The following is a 21,997-nucleotide window of genomic DNA, read 5'->3' as shown; positions in this document are numbered from 1 at the left end:
CTGCCGATCAAGCCTTCAGTTCCTCAATCGCACGGGCCACCTCTTTGGTGGCGATCTTTTCGCACGTCTTCTTGGCATCATCGTCCAAGGTCTGCGGATCGCGAAGGCCCTCGTACAACTTTCGAGAGACATCCCGGTTGATGTTTGCGTACTGCTCAGATGTGAGCTCCTTTGCGCGCCAATGGGGCTTGAGAGCAGCGCGGACGATGCCACTGATTCTCTCCTTGGTCTCGAAGGGGATGGCAGGTCGCGTAGGCGACGAATCCTGAGACCGAGCAAAGGTCGGCCGCTGCCGGTTTGGCCGCTGTGGACGAGGCTGGCGAATTTCGGCGCCGTTCGATCGACTGTCGGAGTCGCTACTGTCCCCAGCGTTTCGAGTCGGCGAGTAGTTGGCCTTGGGGAATCGCGGTTCTACATAGGAGCTCAGAGACAGCGTAGGTGAGCTAGGCCGGGGGTGGGGTGGCGGTGTGAGGGAAAGCGCCCGTGGTGAGTTTCGTGATGATGGTGAGGGGGATGTGACTGGTGACGAGGGGTCAACGCCAGAGTGGGTGCCGAAATAATTCCGCACACTTTCGTCGTCGGGAGGCGCGCTCATCTCCACCTCCTTGAGCAGCGACGACAGGAAAGATGGGCCTTCCGTATTGATGGGAGACTGGACGCGCTGAGTAGCACCGTTCGTCTGAGGTCTCGATGCCAGCACACTCGTCGGCGCGGGCGACGAAGTTATCGTAGGTGCGGGAGCGAGGGCGGACGCAGTGGCAGGGACGGCGCTTGAACCGGAGCCAGATCCAGATCCCGAGACTGAAGCTGAGGCAGAGGCAGATCCGGAGCCTTCTCCCTGTAAAGGCAATCGGCGGGTACGAGGTCGCTTCAGCTTGCGCTCGGGTTCCTGAGCGGGTTCCTGAGGCGAAGCCGTGGTGGATCTCGACTTTCGCTTGCGGGTGTTGGAAGGGTTCGTGTCGGCTTCGCGAGCCCTCTCAAGTGCGCCCCAAGCCTGCTGTTCTTCTCTTGTCTCGGGAGCTGGCGGAGGGGGTTGCATGATGGGTTCGAATGGGCCACCGTCGAGGCGATGACCAACGGTTGGGCGAATGTTTCTCGCAAAAATATCTCTGGCGCCAAGGCGACTGGCGATGCTCATGCGCTGCTCCCAGTCTTGGTGCTCTTGGATATCGCGGAAGTGTCCTCTCTGGGCCTGGGCACGGCGAAAGCCCTGAAATAAGTCTTCGTCTTCGTGGTTGTCGAGGTCGATGTCAGTAGCATCGTAAATGCGGCTCGCAATACGGTCCCAGGCACCTTGCCACTCGAGGGATCTCGCCTCGCGTCGGGCGTTTCTTGCTTGTAACTGGGTTCGCAACAGGCCTCTTTGAGCGGTGACATTTCGTCGGTTGGCCGAGCGTGCAGCCAGGTTCAAAGGCCGTGACTGGGTGACCTCGATTTCCGAAGCCTCACTAGGGCTGGACCGGCTGGAATTGTTGTTCTCGTCGCACTCAAAGCAGTACCACGACTCGGTCTGGGGGACGCCGGATAGACCGATGCAATGTGTGTGGTAGGCCGCGTTGCAACCATCGCAGAGGAGCAGCACCTCTTCATGATCCGAGGACTCGCAAATGGGGCAGGCGGGACTCGGCTCCTCGCCCTCGCCCTCGGGGTTTTCTTGCAGCCATCTGTGAATATCAAACTCCTGCTCTTGCTTCTTGTCTTGGACGGCATACGAATCGATGGGAGGGCCTATGAATATTTTCTCTGGCATTAGTTTTCTTGTTGCTCCTGATTCGAGTGTCTGTCATGGAGCGGGATGTCTCGATACGTACCGTTGAGCTCAGATGAGAGGCTGACCTCATTGAAGGGCGTACGGCAAATGGGACAGGTGTTGGAGTTCTTGGCCCAACTTCTGATGCACTGATCGTGGACAACGTGATTGCAACCAACAAGAGTAGCAATGTAGTTTGTGTCTGGTCCTTCAAGGATTTCGAGGTCTGAGTCGATAGCACGGTAGACAGGCTGTGTTGTTGTGGTCGCTGTTGCGTTTGGTGCTGCTGGGCCCGCTCCATTTGCAGCAGAGTCTTGCTGCTGTTGCAACGAGGGGTGCTGCAGCGACTCCAGGCATATGATGCACTGATCCGGTTCAGTCATTGTGGCAACTGTGGTAGTAACGCTTGAAGTTTGATGAATTCATAAAAAGCGTCTTTGAGCAGGGCCAACAAATGGCTTTGATAATGCAGGGGAGATTCACTTGGATCTTGTTGTTGTAGCCGTGATTGTTCGAATTTGCTAATGGCTTTGTTGCCTTGTTGTCGGTCGTGGGTGGTAAAATAAAGGTGCCGAGTCGTTCTGTAGTGGTACCTGTGGGAGAGTGCTGAGGCGACAGATGGGTTGTTGCTATCAGTCGAGTGCGCAAACGCACGACCAACTGGGCAGGTTGCTGAAGACTGGGAAGGGGGGTGGAGGGGAAAGTGGAAGGTGGCCTAGATTGGTAGGCAAGTTCGGCAGGTATGTTCTTCGTTTCTGGCGGCAGATGGACTGTCAGTCGGTTCGGGGTATGTTTCGCCGCTGCGCTAGGCAGGGAAACTAAAGCAGCACAAAAAGACGTAAAAATATACAATAAAATAAAGTGGCCGGGGTGGTGAGAAGAGGGCTTCAAAATTCTGCAGGCTGTGCTCTTGGTGAGGCGGGACAAGCAAGAGGAGCGAGAGGGAGTAGAGGGTCGCCTTTCTTGTGAGTGCCCAGCCGAGGTGTGTTCGTGGTGAGGTGCCCAATGGTGGACGGGATGGGATTCGGAGAGGTGCTAGACGTGCTAGACGTGCTGGAGGTGCTGGAGGTGCTGGAGGTGCTGGGCGCTGCTCAGTGCTGAGAGGGAACTGGAATTGTAAGAGAAAAGGTTTGGAGAGGCCAGGACCCCAAGGCGGTTTTTTGCGAGCTTAGCGCACGCCTGCCGCTGGTCTCAACTGGGGCCAATCAACGGCCGGCTGATGCAGCGGTGCGCCACGCTCCTTGCACCTCGCAGTCGGTGGCCCACTGGGCTGGACAGGGACCTCATGGACGTCCAACACCTGCATCCCATGCCTCCACCAGCAATGGCAGCAGTGCCTGGCACACACACACACACACTCTCCCTCTCTCTCTCACACACTCACACCCGCGGACACGAACGCGCATCTGGACACAAGCTGGAGGCAGGTCGACGCACTGAGACGGACCGGACTAGCCCACTAGGGCCGCTGCAAGAGCACACACATACTCTCCATGGATCGATGCAGGAGCATCAACACCAGCCGGAGGAGCATTTCACCTCGCGGACTCCCCACGCCGAGAAGGCCACCAAGGTCCTCGGGAAATGGGACAGCCCATAAAGAGATGCTGTTGTTACTGCCGCTGCTGATGGTCCTCGGCAACCTCGTCCATCTGGGGACGTAGGTACGGATACCTTTGGTTTGAAAATGAAGGGAAATGAAATGGTACGTACCTCGCTTTCGCGGCAGAACCCAGACAACGGCTGGGAGCTTGCGTGGTTGCGTTAGGTTGCTTCGAGTTTGCGTTTGCCGGTCTTCTCCTCACGATTCGCTACTCCTCTTTCTGCCGTCTATTGGCCAGCCTCCGATCAGGTAGGTACTGAGTGACAAAGCGACAGAATGACCGAGTGACTGAGAGTGTACGAACTGTGTCCGGGGGAGAGGGTGGGAAGGGGGAAGGTGGTAGGTGGGCGGCGAGTCAAACAATCAACGGGCTAATTGGCTCGTGCGACGTTGTTTGCTGACTTTGGTCAGGTACCTCGATCCTGCTAAGCAAAGTGTGATGGATCATGGAAAGTCTTAGGTCGGTTCGACAGGTGGCGTGTAGCGTTGAGAACTTGAGACGCCTTTGATGGAGGGCGAGGTGTGAGGCGTCTACGTCAGGCTTTCCTGTCAGGTGTACATTGGTAGTTCGTAGCTCAAAGTAATCTTGAAGTGAGTTGAGGTAAGGCAAGGAAAGACAAGGAGGTCGTGGTCCGGGTTGGCGCGCAAAGAGGGCAACGTCAGCCCGAGTGATAGGAGGCGAGAAAGAACCGCGGGAGAAGGAGGATTGAGAACGTGCAACGGCGGGAAGCGTTGGAGGGCGGAAGAATGATGATAGCTGAAGAGGTAAAGCTGGGGCGCAGGGCGTGAGTATTCGGCGCTGGAATGGGTCAGGTCGACAATGGGTGCTATCTCCGCTTCCAAAAATGGTATGCACCCATCACGGGTGACGGGAATCGGGTGGGGGGGCCAGCGGTGGTAGTGGGCATGGCAGGCAAATGGGCAATTGGGGTAACTAAGCTACGGCGCTGTGTCCGTAAAGCAAGGTACACGTGAGACCTTCACGCCCCTCGTTTCTCGGAGGCTGACGAGATTGGTTCGATGGCCTGGCCTGCGTCAGGTTGCGACCCCAAGCCAGAGTCCGTCTCTTCCTTGGTGCTTGCTTGGTGTGCCCGAGCGACCTTTGATCACTGATGCCGTTGACGGCCGCTCGTCCCGGCTGCAACTTTGTTTCCCACATTAATTGCAAAAGGGGAGACACGGGAGGGCAGGGAAAGGAGCCGTCCAATTTGCTGCGGATGTGCATAGCCTTTTATACCCATGTGAACCTGCTCTCGTTTACGGCGGCATTTCCGCGAGCACAGGATCACGGCCCGTAATCCTCTAGGCTCCCAAGGTGCGCTTACTTGTACTAGGTCCTTTGGGATCGTCGGCTGGCGGGCGTTCGTCTACCTGTCTCTGCCAACATACGTGTAGCGGTATCAGAAACAGGGTCGAGGTCAGAAGCACAGCTCACCGACTTGCATGGGAATAAAAACCGCCGACGTGCTTCTTTGGTTTGCTCGTCTTCACCGCGACAGCCCGGGCCCCCTCATTGGCCCGCCGCCTCACCCTAGCTGCATTCGCGCCTTGTAAGTCTAGAACACCTGGATGACTCAAGTTATGAATCAACGCGGCATCCCACTGCCGCGCACCTGTCCGCTCTGCTTTGAGAAACCAAAATAGAGGTTTCGATTGCCTCGGGGCGTCGAGATGACAGGTGGGATTCGTGAGAACCTTGTGGAACACCCGCCTTGACGTAGGCACCCCGGCGGGTCATTCCTCTTGCGCTGGAGATGACTCGGCCTCGACGTGCACCTTTGCGGTGCTATTATCAAATCTCTATCACGGTCACGTAGCCTTGTGTAGGAATCTTCATGACCACTGGTGCAAATCTTTTGTGTCGGGTGGCCCGCTTCGACGCTTCAACCACGCGGCTGAATAACGGGGTCGATGACTCTATCCATGGCAACTAACTCCACATGCCTGCCATGTCTCGAAACGCTCTTCACCACTTCACAATGCGACTTGCCTGAGCATGTCGGTGGGCGGATCTCAGTAGGGAGCGATCGGGAGGGGACGTTTGTTGTACGTCAAGTTCTTTTCATTGCTGACCAAGTGGTCCCTCTGGCAGCTGACCGAAGACCCGTTCCGTTATGGCCATCGTCAGGATGTAGGCACGATATCCGATTTTCCCAACACCGCCCGAAATGCAAAGCAGAAACCATCCACCAGTCGTAATCCGTCCCTTAAACCTCAGCAATCTCTCTCAGACGACGGAGAGTGGAGCGCATGGCAGCAGCGGCGGGGGTGCTGTGCGGTTTTGTTAGCACCGTTCATCTTGGCCTCAGATCTCATCGAATGTCAACATACGCGACAGTGTAGGCACCGCCAGCAACGGTCTTGTTGCAGCCTCTGCAGTTCCAGATGCCGGTGGAGTGGCGCTTGACGGTAGGCTTGCCGCAGAAGGTGCAGGTGTACTTGGCGTGCTGGGAGATTTCCATCTTCTTGACCTGCTTACGCAGGGAGGCACCGTAACGGGTACCGTACTTTCCGGTCACTCCGACCTTCTGTGAGGTTGTTAGAAATCTGTGTCTCACTTGTGATGTCCATAGTTCCTGGCCCATCGACAACCACGTCAAAGCCGCCTTGTAGCAAGTAGCCCCGAGCTTCGAGCCTAGATGAGAGAGAGAGAGAGGTAGATGTCCGATATCCATTGGAGATTCCATAAGTTGTTTTGGCGTGATGAGTAGCGAGGGCTGAATTCACCCCTCTGCAATCGAGCCCGTAGTCCGATGGCTTTAGAATCGTGTGGCGACGGTACCAGCCTTCCCTACGTTGTGAGGTATCGTGAAAGTTGACGTCAATGGAAATTCGCTCGTCTCGTCTCGTCTCTCTCTCTCGCGTCGTCGTCTCGCTTTGTGCTCGGTATTGCTGCGTAGGCGGCCTGCTTTTTCTTCCCTACCCAATCCACAAGCCCAAGCCCACGCATGATATATGCCACTGTCGCCAATGAGGCAACTCGTGAGCCGCTGTCGACGCGGGGTAGGGAAGTCCAAGCATTGACGAGGAAGTCGATGAGGTCGTTCGTCCTGGATGGGGTAGTAGAGCATTACGAACCTTCGTGCGCTTGGCCATTTTGTCGAATTTTGGGGGGGAACGGGTTCGTTGACTTGAAGTGCGACGAGTGGTGTTGCTAGTTCCTCCACGGCGGTTGAAATTTCTAGAGGATGGTGTTGAATTTTGTCAGGGCTTGCCGACTCCGTTTGTGCGCTGGAAAGCAAGCACGGACCATGTTGACGAGCAGAGCATGCGGCAGAACTCCGGCGTGGGGTTCCACCTGCCCTGACGCAACTTGTAGGTTCTCACAAAAAAATTGCACCCACCTCCCCACGTGATCTCTCACCTGATGTGTGGCCGTGGCTTACCTACCACAGCTTGGCGCATTGTTCGAGAGGTTGCACTGGAGTGCCTCTTCAAACGCCGGGGAGGAGACCGGGAGATCGGCGTCACAGCTGTCCGCTCGGCCCTTCTTAGCCGTAAGTGGAAAGCACAGCGCCCGGGTGGTTGTCACGAAGACGCTAGACCGCCGAGGCAGCGCGGACCAGATGCCTTGAATAGTTGATATCGCCGTTTGCTACATCACAAAGTTTGCGGTCTAGACGGCCGCAGCGTTGAATGTGTCACCAATGGACAGCGAAACGGGCACACTTGCGAGGGATCATCGTGCATCTGTGAAAGGGGCCGGACATTGGTGCCGCTTTTCGTGGCGTGCTAGAATGTGTGAAGATGGCCGGCCTACGCATGACTTATGAGTGCAAACGTTGATGTCTGAGACTCTCGCACCTTTACTTTTTTTTTTCTTGCAACTGCGTTTCTTCCCTTCTCTCCCACCAAACTCAGACTCATTGTAAGAAGATACTATTTTGCAAGCGTCAGAGATGCCTTTGAAGCAGCACGGCCGCCAGTACGACTTGGTCGTCTTCGGTGCTACTGGTGTGTATAAGTCGAGGAGGCCGTGATGATGTAACACAACTTCCAACCGCTAACATCTTCAAAGGCTACACCGGGACGTTCGTAGCAGAGCACATTACAACACATCTGCCGACCAATTTGAAATGGGCGGTTGCAGGTCGATCGGAGACCAAGCTCCAAGGCCTCATTGCTGAGTGCAAGAAGCTGAGTCCCGACAGGTTGCAGCCCGGTGAGTGGAGGTACTTTAGGTTATACCGAGATCAGACGAGTGTCTGATATTCACCGGCCAAGTGGCTGTCTCGGCGTCTTCCATTCTCGATTGTTTGGCAACAGACGAGTTTGCCACGCACTCGAGACGGCGAGCTGAGAGAGAGCATGCATGGAGGGGAGTGGTGACGGGTTCTCGAGGGAGGGGTTGGATCCTTCCTGCAGGCCCGGCCAAACAAGTCACCAAGGCAATGAGTGCTAACCACTTTGAACAGAAATCGAAGTCTGCAGCCTCAACCACGCGGACCTTGAGGCGCTCGCCAAAAAGACGTTCATTATCATTACCACTGTCGGCCCCTATGCAAAGTACGGCGAGCATGCCTTTCGAGCATGCGCCGAAAATGGCACCCATTACCTCGATGTGACCGGCGAGACCCCCTGGACCGGCACGATGATTGGCAAATACGAGGGCGCGGCACAGGGGACAGGAGCCATGATGTTTCCCCAGATTGGAATCGAATCGGCGCCGCCAGACCTCGTCACCTGGTCACTGGCAAAGCAGATCCGCGAGAAGCTCTCGGCCAAAACGGGCGCCGTGACGGTTTCCATCCACAAACTGGAGTAGGTTCTTCCATGTCGCCCGTCCATTGGACGGTCGAAACTTTGACAGACCGTTGCTCTAACGCCGAAAATCATGTTAGTTCGGCTCCGTCTGGCGGTACCCTGGCGACGGCCCTCAACTTGTTTGAGTCATTCACGATCCAGCAAGTCAGAGAGCAGCACAAACCATATGCTCTCTCGCCTGTACCAAACCAGAACAAGGTTCAGTCGCAGACGTCCCTGCTGACCAAGCTGGTGGGATTGCGAAACGTCCCTAACCTAGGACTAATGACCACCTCCATCGCTGGGATGACGGACACGCCCATCGTCCAAAGAACCTGGGGTCTCTTGGCATCGGTGCCTTCGCGCGAGAAACAATTCTACGGGCCAGGCTTTTCGTTCCACGAATATATGAGAGCGAGGAGTTACCTCCAGGGTATAGCCATCCACTGGGGTCTCGCCTTCTTCGGCTTGCTGCTCGCGATTGCTGCGCCGTTCCGGATGTTGGTGAGAAGATTCGTTTACGAACCTGGCCAGGGCCCGGACAGGGAGTTGTCAAAGAAGGACAAAATTGAGTATCGCGGCATTGCCAGCCCGGATAATGAGTCCAAGACAGAGTATCCCAAGGCTTACTGTCGTGCTTGGTACGACGGCAGCATGTACTACTGTGAGTTTGGTTCTATTGGTCGAGGATGACGGAATGCTGACTGGACACAAACAGTGACGGCTGTTCTGTTGGCCCAAGCTGCATCGACGCTGTTGGAGGAAGACGTCGACCTACCCGGCGGTGTCTTTACTCCGTCGTGCTTGGGACAGCCGTTCATTGACCGGCTGCAGGGAGTTGGCTTCAACTTTGAGGAGAAGATTCTGGAGCACTGACGACGCGGGAGAAGCCGAGTTTGGTTATGTTCCCCCAAAAAAGTATTGCTGTCCAGCGAGGGTCCCAAGGAGGATTTTGGCTTCAATGTAAACGGATTGTTCAAACGATTGCTGTAATTACCGGAAAATAAAGAGACACTCATTTGAACGAACGGGTTGATGGGGGTGACGAGCGTTGCCCACAAGCCCTGCCCGCCAAACATGCTGACAACGTAGGATGCAACCTCGAAGTTAGCCAGGGGAGCTTACAACCTATCCAAGGTAGGTAGGCAGGTATGCAAATAGGCCAGGGGTTTGGGTTCGCATCCAGATCCAATTGACGGCACTTGCAGCGCGATGCTTACAGTTGGCATCTGAGATGCATCCCAGAGGTTCCCACAGTGGAGTGTCGCCGGCCCGGCGTGCTGGACCGACCTAGCCGAGTGGGCAGCAGTCCATAGGTTTGGCAGTGGCCGGGTAATTAGCGCCCCGAAAGCAGCTTTCCCCGCAGAATTAAGGAGCCCACACCACCTCGAACCAGGCGGCCAGGCCCAGGAGGCTCCCCAATTCGTGAAAACTTAGGACGTCATCAGTCATGGTGCAAATCCAGCATTGGCCGGACCCAGCAAGCACTGTCAGTCATTTCCAAGTCCACAAGCAGCAGTGACCAGTCTCCGGAATCCAGTCGTAAACGAGAACCACCAACAGTATCCTCAGTTGCGACATGCGATAACACACGGACCGGCTACATCCTCTTCCGCTATCCCAGTCACACCATTTTATAATATTTTTCCCTTTCCTTCTTTTCATATCTGTGATACCCCCTGAGTTGTGTGTGTGAGAGAGAAGAGAGAAGAAGCAAGCTTTTTCGAGGATGGATCAGACAACAACAACAACCACAACCGCCTCGGCCTCGGCTACCGAGAACACGCCACTGCTGCCGACGACAGAACATCGCCCAAAGTCGTCGCGAACCGTCACATTCAACCCGAATCCCGTATCCAAGACGATCGAGCCCGAGCCCAATTTCCAAAGGTCCAAAACAGGCCACGGCAACAGTCTGGCGACGAGTCCCGGACAGAGCTCGGCCTTATCCTCTATCAACAACAAGCTGCGCAGGAGAAACAGCCATGGAGCCGTGCCGAGCCTACCGCCGCAGATGGTGCCCAAGATTGGCCCCCAGCGAAGCACGAAGAATGCGCAGAAGTTGAAGCTGCTGCCCAACCCCGAGCTCAACGAAGAGAGCCCCGACGAGGAGAGCGGGAGGGACGTGTATTCGCAGTACACCCGAATCAAGGATCCCACGGCGCGTAGAGATGCCGCGCGCCTGGGCAAGGCGGACCGCGACCGGCTACCCAGAGTGACGGCGTACTGTACGGCGAATAAGTACCAGATGGAAGGGCTCATGCGTTTCCTCAAGGGCCGCGGAAAGTCGAGGGGCGCTAATCCCAAGCTCATCGACGAGTGCATCTACACGGCGTACGACTATAGCAAGACTGTCGAGAACAGGCACGATCGAAGGGTCGGCGCCCAGCCTGACCCGGTCCAGGCCTACGAGAGGCGGCACTCGACGGGTGATGTCTCAGACAACGGCTTTGATCGAGACAACCTCATCGACCTTCAATCCGAAGGTCGGCATGACTCTGGTTTCGCCGACGGGTTCGAGGGATCCAACAACGAGCACGCTCTCGTCGATACCAACCCGGATTTTGACACCCAGATCCACACCCCTGAGGTCTTCCTCTTTGACTACGGAGTCGTTGTGATATGGGGCATGACTCTGGCTCAAGAACAGAGGTTCCTCAAGGAGCTTGCCAAATTTGAGACGGAGAAGCTGTCGCCGGACGACGTAGAGACGGAGCACTTTAACTTTTACTATACAAAGGAGTATCAGGCCCGTATTTACAATGACTTCATCACCTTGCGGGACAAGAGGAACTACATGACCAAGCTGGCCATCTCCCATGCCTTAGCACAGAGTGTCAAGGTAAGAGACCATTGCCGGTCGAGGGGAGTGCTCGGTGACTAACATTCCGGGCAGACGTCGCTTTTTGAGGAACTGATCGCTTCCACTGTCGACACGTGCAAAGATATCCCTACCCAGATCGCGCTGACGGGTAAGATCGCCCTCAGCCGCACACAAATCAACATGCAGATTGGCGAGCTCTTCATCCTCCGCATCAACATTCATCTCAACGGCTCGGTCCTGGACACGCCGGAGCTGTTTTGGGTCGAGCCGCAGCTGGAACCGGTGTACCAGGCCGTCCGTACCTACCTGGAGATGGACCAACGTGTCGGGCTTCTGAACGAACGTCTGGACGTCATCGCGGACTTGCTGGCGGTCCTCAAAGACCAGCTCAGTCACGGGCATGGAGAGAAGTTGGAGTGGATTGGTAGGTCGGCCCCTCTCTTGATCATGCTGTGCGGCCTTTGCTGATAGCTTCACCACAGTCATTGTACTCATTGCGGCCGAGATTGTCGTCGCAGCCATCAACATTGTGGTGGATTTGTATGCATCAGATTAGCAACACTTGTGGTATGCATACAATAAGGATCAGGACTCTCTTTTGCACAGCGGTCCTTCACAGGCGGGAAATCTCAGCGATCCGGCAGGTACTTCACAACAGGGCACACAGAACACCCACAAGCACCATCATGTGGCGCTATAGAGAATGAGCTTCACGGCGCAGATCACGCAGTTGGGGGAAGGGTGTAAACCAAGCGGCTGCAATAACTCCATTTACAGGAGTCGATAATGCTGTCTCGAATTGTACAAATAAACAAGGAATTTTCTACCCGCACAGTCCCTCCCCAACGCCAAAACCTGTCGCACGGAGGATGTGCTGCGTCGTATCAATCATCCGCCTTGTCGTCCTTGTCGTCGGCCGCGGGCGTGTCGTCTGCCTGCTCCTCGGTATCGTAGTTGCCCATCTCTACATCCTCGTCTTGTGACGCAGCTGGTGCCGGCTCTGGTGACTTGTCGCGATCTTCCTCGTCTTCGTCCTTGGACTCGGCAGCCTTGCTCTTGGCCGCGAATGCGTCCTTTTCCTTTTGGTACTTGGCCATCTCCTCCTCGGAGCGGGTCTGAAACTCCTCCTTTTCGCCCTCGGGGAGATCCTTCCAGCCGCGGGCGAGCTCTTCTTCAATGTTGGCATCGGCGTCGTCCTTGTTCTTCTCCTCGAGAGCCGGTCGCGTGTCGGCGCAGTACAGCTCGAAGGCGTTCCCGGGACGCTTGGGGGGCTTCACGACGCCGTTGGTGCGCGCCGACGCCTGGGTGTCGGTGCCCTGGGTCGCGTCGCCGCCCTGGGTGTGGGAGAAGGTCTCGGAGCTGGGCGAGACGGTGGCGGCGGTCTGGCTGAGCGGCCTGGAATTGGCCTTGGCGGCGGAGTCGATCTCGGCGAGGACCGAGGGCTTTCGGTGACCGCGTTTCGTACGCAGAGGCTTTTCTTGCGGCTGAGATGGTGTCAGCATCCTGCTTTGTCGTCGAGGTGGGCTTGGCGGAGGGACTACAGTCGGGGGCGGGCTCGGGCTGCCGTCTGAATCCTCCACGTTGGCGCTCGTTCTCTTGGCCAACTGTTCGAGCAGGAAAGCTCTTTCCATCCGCAACTTCTCAATCTGTCGTCGAATCCGGGCGAGGCGAACGCGGGTCGCGTCGTTTTCCTCCTCGACCTCGCCGGTGCGCTGCTTGAGCTGGATACATTTTCTCCGATAGGCCTCTTCGACGGAGGGAGGTAGGGAAGGCGGGATCGCTGAGAGGTCGATCGCAGGGGGGTTAGCTCGAATGATCTTTTTGGGAGGCATTGTGCGGGTTGTCCGGAGTTTGTTCGTATCGAATGTGAAGAGGGGAGAGAATTGGCTTTTTTTTCCCCGGGCAAGGTAGGGGGGATGAGTTGCGACGGGATGGGGTTCGCGGCGGATGTCAAGCGGAGCTCTGCGAGGACGGCAGGTTCATTGATTTCCAAGGGAGTTACAAACGTACCGGATTGCGGAGCCATTATTACGTATCTGCAAAGGTCAAAGGTGATGAGGGTAGTACAGGGCACGCCAAACGGACGAAGGAGATGAGTTGAGGCTTGATTGCGACGCGGATCTGACGATTGCAGAGTGAAATTGGGTGAAGATGCCCTGGGCCGGGGGCAGCGCGAGAGAATGGGCGATTGTCGCCAGGAATCAACACGCAGCAAACACCCCAGGACCGCGCCAGCTGGGAAGTGCGAGGCTGGCAGCTGCTGTCTCACATAACAGGAACCTGGAAGCAGGGGTTCCAGTGTTCCTCTCCGTGTCCGGGAGACGGGGCCACAGCTTACAGGCGCTGGAACCACCCCCGAAATTTAGAATGCACCAGATGCGCCGGATCGGAACAATGGCACGCCTGCAGCGTCGTGATTGGTCATCCCCGGTGCCAACCCACCAAGGCTGCAGCAATACGCTCCCGCACCACACACGCCTTGCACCCAGACTTTTTTTCGAAAGGCCTTGAAGGAGCTCCCGCAACCACTGCATCAACACACAGGGTATAGTATACACTGTTGTTCTTGAGCCTCACGACCGCCAACGCCCCGATTCACGAAGCGCTTCAGGTCGGTGGTTCATCATGTCTCTCAACATCCCCAACGCGCCGAACGCCAACCTGTTCAAGCAGGGGTACAACAAGTGAGTCCCCTTTCCATCTGGAGCTCCCCTCCCCCGCCTTGCTGCCCGTCACCGACTGACCCCTCCTACCAGCTACGATTCCGAAGATGGAGCCGTCCTTCGCAACATCGACGCCTGCCGGGCCATCTCCTCGACCGTCCAGACGTCTCTTGGCCCCTACGGCCGCAACAAGATTGTCATTAACCACCTCCAGAAGATGATCCTCACCTCAGACGCCGCCACCATCCTCAGAGAACTCGATGTCGTCCACCCGGCAGCCAAGCTCCTGGTCATGGCCAGTCAACAGCAAGAGGCGGAAATGGGCGATGCGACCAATTTGGTCATCGTCCTCGCCGGCGAGCTGCTGAAGAAGGCCGAGGACCTGCTGCGTATGGGCTTGAAGACGTCAGATATCGTTACCGGTTACGAGCGTGCACAAAAATTCGCTCTCGAGACACTGGAGGAGCTGTCCGTCGACAAGGTGGAGGATATCCGCTCTCAGGAGGAGCTCAGCAAGGCCATCCGCACTGTCGTTGCCAGCAAGCAGAACGGCAGCGAGGACTTTTTGGCCGATCTCGTCGCCGAGGCCGTCCTGGCGGTGCTGCCCAAGAACCCCGTCGGCTTCAACGTCGACAACATCAGAGTCGTCAAGATTATGGGCGGCGCCTTGGAACAGAGCCGGGTAGTCAAGGGTATGGTTTTCCCCAAGGAGCCGGATGGATCGATCAAGAAGGCGCAGCGTGCCAAGGTTGGAGTCTTCTCCTGCCCCATCGACACCAGCCAGACTGAGACCAAGGGCACTGTTCTCCTTCACAACGCCAAGGAGATGATGGACTTCACCAAGGGCGAGGAGTCGCATCTTGAGGCTGCTATCAAGGAGCTTCACGACGTTGGCATCAGAGTGGTCGTCGCAGGCTCAACTGTCGGCGAGCTGGCCCTCCACTACCTCAACAGATTCGGCATCCTCGTCATCAAGATTCTCAGCAAGTTTGAGCTCCGCAGAATCTGCAGAGTGGTTGGCGCAACCCCCCTTGCTCGGTTAGGTGCGCCGATGCCCGATGAGATGGGTTCCATCGACGTTGTCGAGACCCTCGAGATCGGCGGAGACCGCGTGACCGTGTTCAGACAAGAGAACGAGGCCACAAGAACAGCAACCCTGGTCCTCAGAGGCGCTACTCAGAACCACCTGGATGACGTCGAGCGCGCTGTCGACGATGGTGTCAACGTCGTCAAGGCTATCACCAGAGACCCTCGCCTTGTGCCCGGTGCGGGCGCTACCGAGATCCAGCTCGTCGAGAGGCTCAATGCCCTCGGCGAGAAGACCCCTGGTTTGTCGCAATACGCCATCCGGAAGTACGGCGAGGCCTTTGAGGTCATTCCGAGAACGATTGCTGAGAGTGCCGGTCTGGATGCCACGGAGGTTCTCAGCAGGCTGTACGGAGCGCACCACAAGAAGGACGACTGGGCCACCGGTGTCGACGTCGAGGTAAGCGCGATGGTCTCGTGTTTGGTGAAACGCTATGCTAACTCTGCTAGAACGACGACGGCTCTGGCACCCTTGACGCCCGTGAAGAGGGCATCTTGGATCTGTTGGTCTCCAAGTCATGGGCCATCAAGCTCGCCACCGAGGCAGCCCGGACCGTCCTTTCCGTTGATCAGATTATTGTGGCTCGTCGGGCAGGTGGCCCCAAGCCTCCTGGCCCCAACCCCGTAAGTCCTGTTTACTGTGAGCAGCGATTTCAACGTGCTGACGATCTTTGTAGAACTGGGATGAGGACTAAATCGGTATATACGGCGGTTGGTAATGGAGTTCATGTCGGTTTTGATGATCATAGACCACCCCAAAAGTCACGTCGAGATATCCCGAATAGAGTCCAAAGACAAATGCAAGTGCGCGAGCACGCCCAAAGTGATGTCCCTCAACGTCTGAGAATCAGGTACAGTGGATGTGACCAGTCTCCACCAGGGGCTTCATGCACAGGTATGCACAGTTCGATACAGCCTCGGCTTTGACGAGCGTAGGACGCCTGCTGGATGAAATGGACTCAGTGACGCAACCGGGACAGGTGCTTGTGTCAAGAGCAACACTAGGTGGGAGTGAGTCTGAAGCATATTGATTTGAGAATAGAACGAGCCAGCTGAATCGGACAGATCTCCATTTTGGGCTGACGATGCCGCGAACCGAGCGACCGATGCGTCCTGTCCACGACAGCAAGACGCTATCTAAGCTCGCGCCTGCGATTCTCCTATCCATTCAAGCGGCGGCAACCTTGAAACCTCCTAGAATCCATAAATACCCTAGCAGGGTCACTCTTTCAGGTGCTCGAGATTCCCCGCAGGATAGCTCTCGAAGACGGGCTGGCCGATGCCTGCTTCGTGCAAGCAGTAGAACGGAAAGAACACGCCCAGGGTCTCTGACTTCTCTCTGACCCCGGTGTTGAACTCGCTGACGAAGTTATCAAAACGGCATTGTCTGCCTCATTTGTCCAGCCGTACGTCTGTTCGATCCAGCACGAAGGCGACTCGTCAATGCCTTGTATAGCACCCGGCTGGGCATTGGTCGCTTTGAGAAAGGCCGAAGTGATGGGGTTGAAAGCCACGCCGATGGTCCCTCTCTGCGTCCCCTTGAACGTGGACTTTGCAAGTCCGAAGAACAAGTCGCGGGCCACGAGCATCGCTTCCTTGTTGGCGTGGATGGGGAGCATGTGGAACCGCTGTCTCGAGCCGTAGGAACGACCACCATTTTGGAACGACGGCAAGACCACCTAGTGGTATTTTCCCATAGGAAACGGAATGAGTGACTTTGAGCTATTGTCCGGCGTGAGTATGTCACTGAGCAAATCTCCCAACACCGCCGGCGAAGTGGCGTTCCCGTTGTAAACAGCATCGAGGAGCACGTCGGCTCTTCGTTTCCGCTCACGGAGGTGATGGCGGGCAACATAGTAGCATGGCGATCGCTGTGCCCATTGATGGCGAAATTGTGAATGCCATCGACGAACTTTGGCTTGGCCTCTTCTCCACCGTACAAGGGTGACGCGATCATCACGGATGGGGCGCGGCGTGTCTGCAGATCAAAACGGGTAACCAGGCAGAAGGAGTTTCCGCCTCCTTACAGCTCCCAGAAGAGATCAGCGTGCTCGTTTGTGGGGTTGACTGCCACGATGCCGCCATCAGCCAGGATGCACTACTCTTTATGTTACCTACTTGCGACAGACTTTGGCTATTGAGGGATGCTTCCGCAAGGCATCCCACATACCTCATACGCCTTGATGTTGCCACTGGAGGACGCTTGGCCATTCTCGTAGCTGAAGGACGAGATGCCCCCTCCCAGCAAGAGACCATTGACGCCGATCGGGCTGCCTCGGCGGTCGAGGACACTGACTCCGGTGCCGTCGAGTACCGGGTAGACGAGACCACCAAAAGCCAGGGCTAATAGTCACAGTATCCCGGTTGTCGGAGACACGCCGGACGGAGCCAAGACCTCGCGGACCACGGAGCCGACTTTGAGCACATATTACGGATGTACTTGGGCAGGGAGATTTTAGAAAGCTGTCGTAGCACCACATGTAGCGCCGCCCAGTATATTGCATCGTCTACGCTTCTTTGCAGATCTACCCGGGTAGGTGATTGGCTACTACACCACTTTCACGACGCTCAGACTCGGATTCAGGTTCCTTTTGCGGGGAGCTGGCCCTGAGTAACGTCCGTATATGACGAGGGGTTACAAAAGCGAACCCGAAGAGCCCGAGGAAAGGGGCTTATACGGAAGAATCATTGTGGTTCAGAACACAAATTGACCCGATGCTGTGTCTTTCGTGATGCTTAATCTAACAGTTGTGGGCGACGGTTCCTTGGAGTTCGTCCGAGTGCAACTTCGGCCTAGAACAGGTTCACGATGGTTTGCGAATTCCGGTTCCCGCTATCCAATTCGCAAAATAAGAAATACGCCGTGATGCTCTCACAACCAAACATCTTTATGCGACCGGATGAGGATATGATTACCAACACAATTTTAGTATCTTATGACACGATAAGATAGTCGACATGTCGGCTACAGACTTGATAACTAATCCAATATACCGATATTACCCACCGGTCAGCGACCCATATATGATATATGCCCTCCTGGCTATATCCAGTTTTACATGGACAAGCTATGGATTGAAACTGAGCGATTGCAAACGTGTAAGTGTAACCCAATCCTGATCTCTCGGTGGCTGATTCGGCCTACAGGACCCGATGGACCGTAGCTGGCATGAGACATCGACCTGGAACACGCTCGATACTTCTATGCATGGCCAACTTATCCCAACTCAATCAGTAGTCATTGCGTGCTATTCAGGGCCTCTCTTCAATAACCACACGTGTGCTAAAGTCGTCTCGAACTGGGACAAGTGCACAAGCAAAGCGATCTGCGGGCATGTGTCAGGAGTCTGACAACCTTGCGTGTGCCACCAACGCCCCGCCAGCCGGCGCTGAGCAGACTTGTAGCCGCAGCTGGGGCCAGGTTCGCCTGGATGCGGACGCCGCGTTCTCTCAGAGATGAAGCACGATGCCACCCATGTCAAGGGTCACGCGATGACTGCACTGGCTCCAAAGACTGGCACCTACAGGAATGAACCCGGGAGGGACGACCCGGACTGGAAGGTCAACATTCATGGTTCCGACTATGCGCGGCACTCGAAGGCCAAACACGCTATTGACCCGAGCGGCGTGTTTTAATGTCCAACCTGTGGAAGCAGCGATGGCGGGGCGGAGGATGAATCGGGTCGCCTGTGTCGGGTGTAATGAGAAGTTGAGACGGGTGCAGAGCCTCTAGCTTTCCAGCCCAAAAGTGCTTCTGTACGAATCGTGGAAAAGGTTCCACCATTGTATTGGCATTATTGCGCCAAGGAGCAATATGTCTACGTTTTCCATAAACCTAGGGGCAAAATGATACATACAAGTCAGTCTCATACTTTGAGCCCTAGGCTGAACAAGCTCATTCCAGGACCAGCGACTGCCTACACAACCCTCGCATTCCTCCTTCTGCTGATGTCTGCCGTTCTGTCCCCTTCTGGGTATCCCCAGACATCGACACCGCAAGTGCCCCATCTCCGCCACCAGCGGTAGCCATACGAGACTCCCTTTGTGGCCGTCCAGTGGTTGTTTGGGGTTTTGCGAACCTGAGGGCGGCCATGCATGCCTGAAAGTTCAGTATCAGCCAAAAATTCTCCAGAATCCATGGCACACTACTCACATCTCCCTTTGTACTTCCTCGTTTGAGGCCGCTTTGTGAACTTGCGGCACTTGGAGCAATACCGCCGGTCTCCCATCGACTCCCGCAGTCTAGCGTACAGCGGACACGTGGTACATGAGCAGTGCCTACACCACTGCCGCCGACACATTGCGTGGCCGTCGGGATACGATCGGCAAGGCGACCAGTTCAAGCATTCGCTCGGAGTGTTGGTATGCTTGTAGACGTGGCGCTTCTTGCGGTGCCAGTAACTGTCTTGGACGACGGCGATCGCCTGAGCATCGCCGCACTTACACTTTAGTGCTTCTGGACAATATGCTTGGTCGTAGGAAAACAGGGATGGCTTTGCCGGGATCATGGGGAGCGTCAGAGCGCGGAGAGAGTGTGAGGCGAGGGAAAGGCAGACGAGGTCGTTTTGCTGGCAGTGCGATAAGACTTCGAGTTGAAGCTCGGGCGGGAGTTTGGTGAAGAGGGTGAATGAGAACTGTGATAATGGTTGTGAAATGTGTACAGAGGGGGCTGTTCTGTACATGGCTGAAGAAGTGTATAAGAAATCGAGATGATTACAAGGTTGATGAGGGCCTGGAAAGAAGGCTATGCCCTGATATAGAAGAGATACTTTACGGGCGATGCGAATTGTCAAATAACTCACAGAAAGTGAGGTTCAATTTGCGTGCTTATGTATTCAACGATGAGCTGCCATGCGCAGGGGTCCAGGTGGCCGCTAGTGTGTGCTGCCTATTGCCAAGTCGGCCGGCCCACTCCATCTGCCTAAACACCACGCGATGCATGCAAGCGCTAGTGTAGGACATAGGACGGGGAAGACTGAGGTGAAGATGAGAAGAATGAGATTGATTTTGTTACTATATCTCCCTTCGTTTTATCTAAAGTCTTTATAGTCCGACAATATACACCAACTTTTTGATCAAAATAAATTGGCGTTCGAGCAGCTCAGGGCGAGCTATTACATATCGCTGCTCCATGAAGGATAAGGGACGCACTGGCATTGACAGCTTACAACAAGACAGACTACCCATATCAAACAATGCATGAGTAGGAAATTAAAAAATAAAAAAAATCAAGCAGAGATAGGTAGTAGGCACCTTACCATGGAAGCAGGTACTTTGAATAACGTCAAGCGAACCTTGCACGTGTGATTCCCGATTGGGATGCGACGATTGGCTGTCGAAAATCCCGGCAACGTGGATCACTCCTTGCCCACATCTAGGTACGTATCTTCCGGATTCTACATAGCATGTGCAAGCAGACAGGCATCTCAAAGAACCAAATAGCATCAAAACTCAGCAAAGCAGCACTTTTCCCTACGTACCTACCTTCATATCCACCTCATTCATACACCGTTTTTCACAAACACTCTTTGAATCAAACAACAGACAGCTCTCTGCTGAACGGCGCATGAGATTGGATTGTTTACTCTGGATTTCGTCTCCCAAGTGGGCTGGAGACGCATACTGTGGAGTGTCTGACAAGACGTCAGAGTATCACCGATAACTTGAGGTTTGACTCTTGAGGTTGCCTGGAAATAGGAACTATGGTATCATTCTCATGTCACATGTGGCACGAAAATATAGCTTCAATGTTTTGCAGGTTTGCAAAAGTTTCTTTCTCGGAGTCAACGAAATGCTGCAAAGATGTAGCATCTCCATCATATCGAAGGGAAGTTGATTCGATCGAGCTCGGTCTGGACTTCACAGTCGACCAGGTCGCATCCCCGCTGATCCTCGACACCCCAGCCCACCGAAACCTTGGGAACCATGTCCCGTAGCTGGCGGACTCCACATCGAGGACGGCCAAGAGCGTGGTCTCCCTGCTCGTCGTCTGATTCCTCGCGGCGGGATTGGCTGCCCAGTCGTAGTGATTCGTGTACCGCTGCCCCTCCAGCTACCGCGTCACTTGCAACGAGGTCCACGCAACCCTGAAACTCCGAAGAGCGGGACCTGATGCATTGGATGACAGAATCGTCCAAAGACAGATACGCTGTGGAACTGGTTCGTTCCTGCTTAGCAATGGATCGCCCGTCAGTACTGATGGTGCGAGACCGTTAAAACCCGGGTCGCCTGCTTGAGTCAGTCGGCAATATACCCCGACTTCTACCCTCAGGAGCTTTGACGTACGCGATTTATAAAGTTGCTAGGCCCCCTTAGGAAAGTTCTCGATATGTTGAATAAGCAGATCATACGACAACGCCAGGATAGCATAGCGCGGGAGCGGACAAGAGTTGCCGAGTGGAATCTGGGGCAAAGTCTTGGACCGAGAAATAGCGCAGAACACTGCAGCAAAAAGAACCCTGGTGAAAGACATGGACAAGAAGTGGTTGAAAGCCATTGTGTGTAGAGGGCGGAACGGGCTGACTGAAAGAGTTTGAGTAGAAGTTTCTGATCACGCTTTACAGGAGGTTGAAACGCGAAGGCCAATCTCGTGGGCCTGGCGAATATCTGCCTTATATGCCCGATGGAGAGGCTTCACGCTGAAAAAGCTGACGACTCATGCTGTGGACTCGGGAAAATCGAACAACCCTCCGCTTTATGGCGCGACTTTATTGGTCTTGGCCTGCTGTGATGCCCCAGTGGCAGCAATAGACATCACGAGATTTAAGTACGATAATAAGAAGATGATTGTGAAGAATCAGTGTAGCGTATGAGGATGAGAGTCTCTTGTCAATAACGTCTGATTGCGACGGTTCATATACCATTCAAATTATCCTAATATCCTCTACGCTCTCATAAAGTTTCAAAAGGATTAGCCGCTAATTGGTATAGTGAGGGCGGTTTATATAACCACAATTGAATATGTAATGATCGTGAGGTTGGCAATAGCGGCGTATTTCAGTGGCTGGGCATGCCCAAACAAATGGGGTAGGTTTAGAAAAGAAATTAGATATCAAGGCATTTAATCAATTGAGGGCTGGACAACGGGCGGCTGTCCCCGCCATGCTGCCGTATCAGCGCCGTCGCCGATTCGCTCGTTGACACCCCAACCCGCGCCGAGAGCGCGAAACGCAACGACGCTATCACGGACAGGAAGTTCGCGACGGCGTGGTCAGTGACGAAAGCACCCATGTCCGTCGGACCGATGGCATGAATTCTGTATCTCGAACGAATGAAAGTATTGATGAGTTTCCTTTGCAACACTTCCAGAGCCCGCAAGTCGGTATGCA

At 55.2% G+C, this 21,997-nt stretch overlaps 9 protein-coding genes across 9 annotated transcripts; 4 read left to right on the top strand and 5 right to left on the bottom strand.

Moving 5' to 3' along the window:
• Positions 1-7: 7 nt before the first annotated feature.
• CORC01_13496 (PHD-finger domain-containing protein) lies at positions 8-2,133 on the bottom strand (the record flags this gene model as incomplete). The annotated part of the gene is made up of 2 exons (XM_022625113.1): positions 8-1,728; positions 1,812-2,133. The coding sequence occupies 2 exons, from the start codon at positions 2,131-2,133 to the stop codon at positions 8-10; spliced, it is 2,043 nt and encodes a 680-aa protein (XP_022468392.1).
• An 836-nt stretch (positions 2,134-2,969) lies between these two features.
• On the top strand, positions 2,970-3,350 carry CORC01_13495 (uncharacterized protein; the record flags this gene model as incomplete). The annotated part of the gene is made up of 1 exon (XM_022625112.1): positions 2,970-3,350. The coding sequence occupies one exon, from the start codon at positions 2,970-2,972 to the stop codon at positions 3,348-3,350; it is 381 nt and encodes a 126-aa protein (XP_022468391.1).
• Positions 3,351-5,560: 2,210 nt separating this feature from the next.
• Positions 5,561-6,449, bottom strand: CORC01_13494 (60S ribosomal protein L43; the record flags this gene model as incomplete). Its single annotated transcript, XM_022625111.1, has 3 exons — positions 5,561-5,624; positions 5,685-5,881; positions 6,432-6,449. The coding sequence occupies 3 exons, from the start codon at positions 6,447-6,449 to the stop codon at positions 5,561-5,563; spliced, it is 279 nt and encodes a 92-aa protein (XP_022468390.1).
• Positions 6,450-7,252: 803 nt separating this feature from the next.
• CORC01_13493 (saccharopine dehydrogenase) lies at positions 7,253-8,972 on the top strand (the record flags this gene model as incomplete). The annotated part of the gene is made up of 5 exons (XM_022625110.1): positions 7,253-7,307; positions 7,372-7,515; positions 7,769-8,114; positions 8,195-8,760; positions 8,815-8,972. The coding sequence occupies 5 exons, from the start codon at positions 7,253-7,255 to the stop codon at positions 8,970-8,972; spliced, it is 1,269 nt and encodes a 422-aa protein (XP_022468389.1).
• Positions 8,973-9,825: 853 nt separating this feature from the next.
• Positions 9,826-11,476, top strand: CORC01_13492 (uncharacterized protein; the record flags this gene model as incomplete). The annotated part of the gene is made up of 3 exons (XM_022625109.1): positions 9,826-10,938; positions 10,993-11,344; positions 11,403-11,476. The coding sequence occupies 3 exons, from the start codon at positions 9,826-9,828 to the stop codon at positions 11,474-11,476; spliced, it is 1,539 nt and encodes a 512-aa protein (XP_022468388.1).
• Positions 11,477-11,804: 328 nt separating this feature from the next.
• On the bottom strand, positions 11,805-12,752 carry CORC01_13491 (HMG box protein; the record flags this gene model as incomplete). The annotated part of the gene is made up of 1 exon (XM_022625108.1): positions 11,805-12,752. The coding sequence occupies one exon, from the start codon at positions 12,750-12,752 to the stop codon at positions 11,805-11,807; it is 948 nt and encodes a 315-aa protein (XP_022468387.1).
• A 793-nt stretch (positions 12,753-13,545) lies between these two features.
• On the top strand, positions 13,546-15,364 carry CORC01_13490 (T-complex protein 1; the record flags this gene model as incomplete). Its single annotated transcript, XM_022625107.1, has 4 exons — positions 13,546-13,604; positions 13,677-15,069; positions 15,120-15,293; positions 15,347-15,364. 4 exons carry the CDS (start codon positions 13,546-13,548, stop codon positions 15,362-15,364), a joined length of 1,644 nt encoding a protein of 547 aa, XP_022468386.1.
• A 526-nt stretch (positions 15,365-15,890) lies between these two features.
• Positions 15,891-19,351, bottom strand: CORC01_13489 (F-box domain-containing protein; the record flags this gene model as incomplete). Its single annotated transcript, XM_022625106.1, has 9 exons — positions 15,891-16,029; positions 16,080-16,348; positions 16,504-16,647; positions 16,840-17,012; positions 17,416-17,462; positions 17,984-18,096; positions 18,195-18,356; positions 18,707-18,768; positions 18,823-19,351. The coding sequence occupies 9 exons, from the start codon at positions 19,349-19,351 to the stop codon at positions 15,891-15,893; spliced, it is 1,638 nt and encodes a 545-aa protein (XP_022468385.1).
• A 1,134-nt stretch (positions 19,352-20,485) lies between these two features.
• On the bottom strand, positions 20,486-21,165 carry CORC01_13488 (2OG-Fe(II)oxygenase; the record flags this gene model as incomplete). Its single annotated transcript, XM_022625105.1, has 2 exons — positions 20,486-20,836; positions 21,127-21,165. The coding sequence occupies 2 exons, from the start codon at positions 21,163-21,165 to the stop codon at positions 20,486-20,488; spliced, it is 390 nt and encodes a 129-aa protein (XP_022468384.1).
• Between the last annotated feature and the right edge of the window lie 832 nt (positions 21,166-21,997).

Source organism: Colletotrichum orchidophilum, assembly GCF_001831195.1.
Source record: "Colletotrichum orchidophilum strain IMI 309357 chromosome Unknown Scaffold_195.1, whole genome shotgun sequence".
NCBI lineage: Eukaryota > Fungi > Ascomycota > Sordariomycetes > Glomerellales > Glomerellaceae > Colletotrichum > Colletotrichum orchidophilum.
The sequence above is the reverse complement of the archived record's forward strand: the minus strand, read 5'-3'. Positions and strand labels throughout refer to the sequence as shown.